Source organism: Scophthalmus maximus, chromosome 16 (assembly GCF_022379125.1).
Source record: "Scophthalmus maximus strain ysfricsl-2021 chromosome 16, ASM2237912v1, whole genome shotgun sequence".
Taxonomy (NCBI): domain Eukaryota; kingdom Metazoa; phylum Chordata; class Actinopteri; order Pleuronectiformes; family Scophthalmidae; genus Scophthalmus; species Scophthalmus maximus.
In genome coordinates this window covers 16,835,001-16,844,518 of record NC_061530.1, presented here as the reverse complement: position 1 = coordinate 16,844,518, position 9,518 = coordinate 16,835,001, and the positions used below count along the sequence as shown (strand labels likewise).

The 9,518-nt window shown below is 42.5% G+C and overlaps 2 protein-coding genes across 4 annotated transcripts in view; both read right to left on the bottom strand.

The window, feature by feature from the left end:
- Nucleotides 1-364: 364 nt before the first annotated feature.
- Nucleotides 365-8,117, bottom strand: LOC124849320 (5-hydroxytryptamine receptor 3A-like). The gene is made up of 10 exons (XM_035613152.2): nucleotides 7,980-8,117; nucleotides 5,323-5,483; nucleotides 4,942-4,986; nucleotides 4,722-4,831; nucleotides 4,392-4,561; nucleotides 3,497-3,654; nucleotides 3,171-3,381; nucleotides 2,908-3,078; nucleotides 1,964-2,049; nucleotides 365-1,831 (listed from the first exon to the last, which is right to left on the bottom strand). Exons 1-10 carry the CDS (start codon nucleotides 8,032-8,034, stop codon nucleotides 1,595-1,597), a joined length of 1,404 nt encoding a protein of 467 aa, XP_035469045.1. The 5' UTR covers nucleotides 8,035-8,117; the 3' UTR covers nucleotides 365-1,594.
- Nucleotides 8,022-9,518, bottom strand: part of LOC118287697 (5-hydroxytryptamine receptor 3A-like) — a 5,704-nt gene continuing 4,207 nt past the window's right edge. For all 3 annotated transcript variants that reach the window (XM_035613147.2, XM_035613153.2, XM_035613151.2), the window contains 4 exons: nucleotides 9,191-9,401; nucleotides 8,808-8,960; nucleotides 8,455-8,540; nucleotides 8,022-8,252 (listed from right to left, as the gene is read on the bottom strand). In XM_035613147.2, the coding sequence (XP_035469040.1) occupies nucleotides 8,022-8,252; nucleotides 8,455-8,540; nucleotides 8,808-8,960; nucleotides 9,191-9,401 (681 nt within the window). The remainder of the gene's footprint in view (nucleotides 8,253-8,454; nucleotides 8,541-8,807; nucleotides 8,961-9,190; nucleotides 9,402-9,518) is intronic.

The window sequence follows — 9,518 nt, the reverse complement described above, 5'->3', positions numbered from 1 at the left end:
TGCTCGGGCCCTGATAAAAGCCTACAAATGTGTTTTTTTGTCTCATGACCAAACCGAGAACAGCGGACGGCTCGGAATGATTTTGTTTGGAAACATGGAAACGTGGAAGACAGGCTGGTGGGAAAAGACGTGTGACAGGGAGGACGCATGGAGGACAAAGGAGAAGGTAGAACAACACCAGTGATGTTGACGCGCGCCTGTGGCCAAATGCAATTCAATTCCATTATCGACTCACTTTTATTTGTATAGCGCCACACCACAACATACATTATCTCAAGGCACTTAACATGGTAAGGTCGCGACCTTGCAATATTACAGAGAAATTCAACAGTTCCCACAATGAGCAACCGTGGAGAGAAAAAAACTACCTTTTTCTCTCCAGCAGAACCGGACTCAGCTGTGGGAGCGGAACATCTGCCTCGACATGCAGGAGAGAGGGAGGACAAGAGCCCTCACTGTACTGTACAGCATGAGAGCTTATACTATACATGCTGTTGTCTGTTTGTTTTATCTATAGTGATTATGCAGTCCTGGAATTTTTGTATTTTTTTTGTTCCAACTTTTTACTGTATTTTTGCACTAGTAAATTACAATCTGCAAGGATATAGAAAAAATTCAGATTCATTCTTCTTACATATACTTTAGTACAGTCAATAAAGTAAATGATTTATGTGAAAAATCATTAAAACTTCAAATGTCATCATTTAGGTGTTGCTCTCTGTAATACTACTAATAATCAAGAAAACACAGTTTGATATACAATTAATAATAATAAAAAACTTCAATCGTTATAAGTTCATACTGTGAAGATGCAGCACTGAGCAAAGGTTAAACAGCATGTTGTGTTGTTGTGTTGAATGAATAACTTGTTTAAAATATAGACTTTCTGTCTTTATTAATGAGTAAAACAAATCCCCTCAACCCACCGTTGTGTTGTTCAACTTGCTCCAAAGGCCTCGACACAAAATTATGCTGAACTGAAATCTTTAAGAGTTGTGGATTGTAAATCTGCTCAAATCTATCCGCTGTGGTAAACTTTGACCCACACATTTGCATCCACGGAAAGGCCGACATTCAACAGGACAGAGAATCTGGAGAATGGAGAAAAGTAATTGCAGCTCATCAGCTGTTTTTTTTTACGTTTATCAAACCCTCCTCCATTTGTGTATAAAGTCAAATGAGTCAATGTTTTTAATTAACTGTGTGGAAACTGTGAATTAACAGTGAATTTAACCCGATAACAAAATAAAGATACCATCAGCTACAGCATGTAGTCCTTACATCACTGAGCTTCCAGAGCTAAATATTTTTCAAAGATGTGCAGATTAATCCCCAGTATTCAAATAGGACGGCGGCAGTAAAACACACTTGCCGCGACCACAGATGTAGCAAATAAACCAGGGCGGATTATAACTTGAGATTGAGCTACACGTTGTTGCCGTGCTTGTGTGATTTCATGTTTGAGTTTGTAATAATTTCGTCGGGATTGCTCGGTTGTTAAAGCTGCGTATGTGTCGGAAGTGCAACAAAGTGTGCTCCTCAGCTCTGAGTCTAGTCGTGACAAAGACAAACTGTTCGGCTTGTGCAGCAATGATCATTCGTCGTTGCATTTCCATTTCAGAAAGAGGACGATCAAAAACAAACAGACCAGCGTGACATAGAAAATAAAGAAGGCTTTGTTGACTCTTTGAGCCACTCTGGTCCAGTAGCCGGGCTCGAACTCGTCCCTCCTGCTTCTGAGGAGCAGAGTCAGTGTCTTCTCCACCTTCCTCAGCTCGTCCGAGACCTCCTCCAAGGCGCCGTACTCCTCCACCAGCTTGCCGCCGGTGTGCTGCAAAAAGTGGTTTCGCAGACTCGTAAGTGATAAGTATTGATCGCGGCAGCCGTTACATTTGACGTCCATCATCTCGCGTCCCTTGCGATGAGAATTAACGCACAATCCAATTTGTAATCTGATTCTAACCTCTTTGGCCACGGGCAACAGCTCAGACGAAGTTTCGCCAGCTCCATCATAGATACGCGCACACTGATGAGTCCATTTGTGCATCTCTGAAAGGATCAGGGGTTTTTGTATCATATAAAACAATATAAACATCAAGTTTGTATTAAAAACAAAACACTCATAATAACAGTATGAGCATATTAAGAATAGTTTCCTGCTATTCACCCTTGCATTACTACTGTAAGGTTGTAAAGTCCTTCCAGTCTACATTGTTCACTTATTAAAACTCAAGTTAAGGCATGACGCTTTGTAATTCAAGCTGTTTAAATTCTTCCCAGTTGTCGTAATTTTGAAAACAAACAAGGTTTTTTTTCCAACTCTTCCCTGCTAGCGTTCCTTGAAGCTGCTGTGGCAAATACCAGATCGCAACACGGCTTCAGCTACCGTCCAAATGAAGGTACAACCGAAAATAATCACAATTTCAACTAGACACCTTGATTGTAGTGAGACGAAGAAGGTATATTAAAACATCTGGTTTCGTTAATAAGTAGGCAGGTTCTGGGTTCTGTTTCTTGCACGTCTAGCAGGAATATCGCCAACTCTTGGTTGGATTTGAACCCGCTCAAGTCCATGAGCTATCTCCACTTGGGCTGGCACTCAGGGTTACCAGGACAAATCCAGGTGGGACTCCACATTGGTGGGTCAGTGGATTCTCTCTACACCGGCCCTCTCTGTGGGCCCGTTGTTGGATTTGCCAGGCCCAACAGGGTCGGCCTCGAACAACTGGGATCTTTCTTTTGCCTGGTCCATTTCTGCTTTTCGTCTACAAGTGAAATGGTTCCGATTGCCAAACGCCGTTGGTGTCATTACTACATTTTTGTATAACCATTACCTTGTAATGGTTACTTTGGTACTAATCTCTACATAAGGACATTTGGGCTGGAGAAACTGACTCCTGGTCTCACCTTCGTGACAGTTGTGGATGTTGGCTTTGCCCTGATTGTTACAGTCCTTACTCAGGCTTTGTTTTTTAACTGTCTCTTTGTCTCGGGGGTCTTTCTCGATCAGATACATCACCAAAATCGTCTCCATGAGGCTGAGCATCATCAGAGCAAAAATCCCGATGCAGTAGACGGCTGAAGGGAGAAGGCAGAACCATTGTTGCAGGTGAACAACTACAGGTACAATGCGTACAGTCCAATAAGGGAAAGACTCTGAGCTTCTTTACCTATAAGTGGGATACTGTTGGACGAGGAAGGCAGAATTTCATTCAGAATAAGCTGTAGCACAGTGACGGCGAGCAGCACAGTGACCTTGAAGCTCAGCTTCTCGCCCCCGCTGTCCGAGATCAGGAACGAGGCCAAGTCCAGACTCAAGAAGAACAGGATGGGTAGGATGAAGTTGACGATGTAGAGGACAGATCTCCTCCTCATGTTGATCTGTGAAATGAGGTTTAAGGTGAAATACTTTCTCCTGCACAACTGCTGATGACAAACTCTACTTTCATAAAGTGATTGTTGACATGTTAGTGTCAATCTGAGTCTTTATACCCACAGTGTAAACAATGATGTCTTGGCTGAGTAGATCACTGGCGTTGTTGGCGGTGACCGTCATGTTGATGAACAGCCATTCGTACTGCGTCCGCATCACCTCCCGTGACCACTCCGTCGCCTCCGAGGAGTTGTCGCTCGGTCGGAGACGAATGTCCTTAACTGAGGAGGGAGGTGGAATTAGTTGGGTGGGGTAACAAAAAGGGATGGATGGATGGTTGGTTGGTTGCGTGGATGGACGGATGCATAGTTGGATGGATGGATTGTTGGTTGGTTTGTTTGTTGCATGGATGGACAGACAGAAGGATGGATGCATGATTGGATGTTTGGATGGATGGATGGATGAATGGATGGATGCATAGTTGGATGGATGGATGGTTGTTGCATGGATGGATGGATAGATGGATGGATGTATGATTGGATGGATGGATGATGAATGGATGGACGGATAAATTGATTGATTGATTGATTGATTGATAGCAGAGACAGTAGGGTATTGATAGATAGATAAGGTATTGGTAGGTTGGTGGGTTGATTGATTGATTGATTGATTGATTGATTGATTGATTGGTGGATTGATTGCAGAGACCGTAAGGGCAGTGTCATTGTTACGACACAGAAACACAAGCGTTAAAAACCTCAAAAGTTGTTACAGCGGCATAATTCAGTCATTGGGGAAAAGTAGGGCTATACCCCATCAAATGGATTTGTTCACATTTTTGTTATTGCATGACGTATGAAACATCTAAAAAAATATTTTAATGTACAATATCTTTGTTTTCAGTGTAATGTAATTGATAACTTGTTATAGAACTTGATCAGGGTCAGACTCTGCTCACTGATCATCAGCGCTCTGGGTTTGTGTTTTTAGACCAGACGACAGTACGTCACGCTCTCACCGGTGTGTATGACCGACTTGAAGGAGAGGTTGCAGCTCTGTATGTCGAAGGGGAAATTATAAATGTGCATCCTGCAGGTGCTGACCAGCACGTGGTCATTCTGGACTTCCACGTCACCTCTATCGTTGATAGAGAGATAAGGACTCGGAGAAGCTCTGTCCTTTTCTGTCCTGCACGGAAAAAACATTTAAAACGTGTAAACCTCATGGCATGGAAATGATTGTGTGAATGTAATGATGTGGGTTGACTTGAGGGCAGGAATTGCTTCGCTACCTTTGGCAAGAATAAAAATGGGTTTCCAATATTTCAACAGCCTTCATTTATACTTACATTTCTTCGATAGTGAGATCTGGCTTCCACAACATCTCAGTGGGAAGAGAGACATTATCAATGCCACAAAACTGATTTGGATCCCAGGAGATGTATTCGTTGTGCCACCTCTGCGGCGGAGAACAGGAGTCAACAAAAACAGGAACAAAAAAAATAAGAATAGTGAGAAAGAGAAAGAGGGACAGGAATCGAAAGGGCACTGAAAAATGAAAGTACTCACCATGACAGTCCAAACGTAGGGAATGAATTTTTGGTCTTTCTCAACCTGTAAAAAACACACATCACACTTTTGTTCAATCAATTTCAACTTCCTCCATGTTCCTGCAGCTGCATTTACTTCCTGGTGTTTCTTCAAGAAAAAAAAAGCCAGTGAGATCTTGGGAAACAAACGAACGTTTATTACTTTTACACATTTTGTTCAGCAAATGTTCACATTTTTCCGTGGAATAAAACTTGAAAATGTCTCGCGCCGGAGTGGACGGCGTGACTTTTTTCAAAAATATCAATTACTTTGCCATACAGTCAATTTATTCAGGAAATAGTTTGTAGACAAACGTATTAACTAGTGAGTGTAAATCCTGATGATCATTCGAGCACTCACCACATCCAGAATGGCATAGAGCAGAACCTCCAGGTAAACCTGTGTGGGGCGTCTGTGGTTCTTCACGGGCCGGGTCATGGAGAACAGCTCATTGTTTTTGGTCAAGTTCAGGTGGTTCAAAACATCCTGATAACTGCACTTATCCTGACAGTTAACTCCATCTGTGGAACGAGCACAAGGACTTCATTCACCCTAGAAATCAGGGAGACGCTCCCTCCCATGCTCCCGCCTTTTCTTGTAAATCCAGAGTCCTGGCGGTTCGTCAGAACACCACAACTCACTGTCTTGAGTACTTCTACTTTTATGAGAAATGGAAAACATCAGCCTGAGTGGGTGGGAATCTGCTGCCTCTGAAATGCTCATCAAACAATAAAAACCACCTGCTCGCAAACATGTGCAGTAATACCCAGCGGCTGTGGTCACAGAGAGACCATTAAGACGAGTGAGGATTACAGAGTCCTCTAGGTTCAAACAAGGCTTATCTGCGGTTACATGTCCAAATGCATTTACCCTGAATTAGGTTTGCAAAGTTTCTATCCACTAACACTTTTGGAGCTTTTACATCTGATGGGTATATTCTAGAAAATGACATTTTTCACCATGTGGCATGATTCACACTTAAATTCTCACACGGGTCGTTTTCCTATACTAGCAGACAAATGCCAGTGACAACACACATCATCAAGAATCATCAGACCTTTCCCTTGAAATCAGTTTGAGTGAAGTAAAAAAAATTGAGACGACACATATTGAAGAAAACCTGTTCCTGCTTCTCGGGATCCACCCGCATGTGTCGAGCTTACCGGCGACGAGGAGGAGCAGGAGGACGGAAGCGACGGGCCTCATGACTGCAACAGCAAACGTCGCGTCGCTGTGTTCTCCCACTATTGTCTGCAGATCTACCTAAGTCTGTCACAGCGATGCCACCACTGCCTCAGACTGTGAGGGGGCTGGACGGAAAACTAATTGCCAGACCTAGTGTTTTCTTTTTTCTCCTCAAATGTCATTAGTCTAATAGCCGTTTGGAGACCGACTCCCACAATCACAGTCATCACAGCGTCTCTCTGTGGCTTTTGTAGACGGTGAACAAGAGGCGAGTAAAAGTAAGTACAGAAACTGCAGCAAAAAAAACTTTTTCGAGGAAATCCCACTCGTCTGAGCGAAAAATACTGACAAACTCTCAGTTATTATATTTTATTATGCCAGTATAATTAACTGTTTCACATTACCTCACTACAGTTTAGTTACAGTTATAAAATAGTATGCTATGCAGTGGTACTGTTTGATAATTTATATATAGCTTATATGAATCATTCACCTGCTGAGATGGATGATTGAGTATCAGTGTACAAGTACATTTATTCAAGTAATTAAGTACAACATTGAGGTACCTGTACTTTACCTGGTTATTTCCATTTAATGCCTCTTTGTATGAGGAACATATTGTACGTGGGTCATTCTGCAAAATGAGAACTTAGAATTTTTGTGCTTGGTCCTATAAACTTACTGATACTAAGTATATTTCAGTGTGTGCGTGCGATTGATTGTGTGTGTGTGTGTGTGTGTGATTCGACTCGCTGTGGAAAAGGCCAGTCCTATCAAACAGAACATGAAGATTCAAAGCCATGTCTATTTGCAAAAAAAAGAGACCACGCCACCTAGTGGTGGCACAGAGACACTGCGTGGGGAAGCTGTAGGGCTGAAATTTGAATATTGCACATTGAAACTAATAGATTTTTTATAACCATTCAAAATGGCAGCACCGGACCTCTGGGAGAAGAGTCCAGGAATAATAAATTTAAAGAAGCTGACGACACAGTGGCGGGAATAATTACGGCCTTTTTTTTCTGATATGTTGCACGTTTATGACAACATTGCATAATTTCTCTGCACGCTACACTCATCACTGCTGACAAAAATAAACCTGTTCAATGACGTAACAACACTGGGGTTATTTATACAGCGTATACAGGACGCCTACCCGGTGAGAAGGGACTTGATTGGTTTAGAGCCTGAGTGACCGATGAGCTGTGAGGTGAAAGGCGACAGGAGGGAAAGATCCGTTTGTCTGAATGAAGACTGGATTCAATTTGATCCACTTCGTCTCTTCTCCTGTCACACAAGGTTTTAAGAGGTGGTTGTGACCATGAAATATATTATCTTATACATCTCATGAACCAATGGTTGTATTGAGAAGGCCTTTTGGTTATGTCACATCCGACTTGACTCATGATTTCATCTTCGTGCAGAAAAAATGAGGTCAAAGTCCGTGAATTGTCATCACATTTAACCTTTCTTTAAAGGTCAAATGTCAAGTACCAATTTTTTGAAAATGTTTTAAATGCCATATGCAAATTGACGTGAATGGGAGGAACGTTTGCCATCCTTAATTGCCTTGTTTATTCTAGTCAACAAATTGATCATTAATTTAAATTGTCTGTCAGAGTTGTCTGTTTTTCTTCAGCATTTAATATTAACTGTATCCTGCTTTCTGTGGCTGTAAACCAACATGGAATATTTATTAGACATTTTCAAACAAGCAGATTCAAAGGCAATTGATTCAAACAATTCAAATTATCTCAGCTAAACCACATATGAGTTGATTCAAAACAGCACAAATACCAACTCTATCAAATTCATTCAGGTGGGGGACTTACGATACAGATACTGAGGCACTACGGAGTATTCACTGTGGACATCTAACTGTTCCATTCATTGAAGATGAGGGATAGAAACAGCGTCACAGAGGCGACGTAGGAAATGAAGAAGACTCTGTTGATTCTCGTGGCCCAGAGGACGAAGCGCCCTCCCTCCTCTCTGGGACTGAGGTGCAGGTCCAGGAGCTTCTGCAGCCGCTTCAGCTCCTCCAGAATCAACAGCAGCACACGAGCCTCTCGCGACTGAACGCTTCCGTTGACCTGCACAAACACCTGCAGCGAAATACAAACATTAGGATACTGCTGTGAAATGCTAAAATACGCAGTCCTGCAAGTGTTGTCCCACGATTAAAATGTTATACTGTGATGTTGAAATATGTTAGAGTACATTTGTTAATACCATCTCAGTCACTCAAGACTCCAGATTTTAACCTGTTGCATGTAAAAGATTGTATCTGTATCTAGATCCCTGTACCTCCTCAGCCACAGGCAGCATTTCATGCTCTTTTTCACCGTCTGACACTTTGCAGATGCATGAACAGCGGGTCTGTCTTTCCTTCTCTGAAAACACAACAACGATAACTGTGTGAGGCAAAATGATTCTCAGTTCCTCAACCTTTTTACTGTAAATATCCAAGTATGGAAGAATCAAGGCACACACAGTTAGAATCTTTAAACAGAGTTGTATTGTTTTATTCGTACATCCTGACTGTTGCAAAGAAAAGCTGAGAAATTAGTTTTTTAGATAAAGGACTAAAACCAAAAACATATTTCAGCTTCTGATAAATTGTGTATGCAAACCGCTCTTGTCTGCGATGTGGGTCTCACCTGCTGTACAGTCGTCCGTTTCGCCTTTTTTCCGCGCGTGCTCCCCGTCGTCCTTCAGCCTCTCCTGGGAGTCGATTTCCATCAGATATATGACCAATATGGTCTCCAGCAGACTGAGCAGCATCAGAGCAAAGATCACGATGCAGTAGGTCGCTGAGAGGAGGAAACAGGCAATCACTATGTCTTGTTTTGGGATGTGTGGGTTGAAATTAAGTTGAACGTTTCTGTCAAATCAGAAACAGGGGTAATATTTACATATGCAGATTGTTTTGGTGTCATTTGCCCAGGTTTTGAGATTCCTGGGAACTCATTTCTACCAAACCCTAATTTTTCCGTGCACTTTCCGTGTCTTGGAAGCTGGAGTCTGGACCAGGGGGTGGTACCTATGAGAGGAGTCCTGTTGGACATGGAGGGCAGGATGTCGTTCAGGATGAGCAGCAGGACGGAGATCGCCAGCAGCACGGTGACCTTGAAGCCCAGCTTCTCTCCCCTGTGGTCCGAGATGAAGTAGGAGGCGAGATCCAGACTCAAGAAGAACAGGATGGGCAACAGGAAGTTGATGACATGGAGGAGGGGCCTCCTCTTAATGGTGAACTGTAGGAAAACAAGGGTCAAGATTCGACCAAGTGACAACAGAGATTATGACATTTTTGGAGTGAAAAACTTACTATATATATATATATAAATACAGTAGATGGGTGACAAACTGAA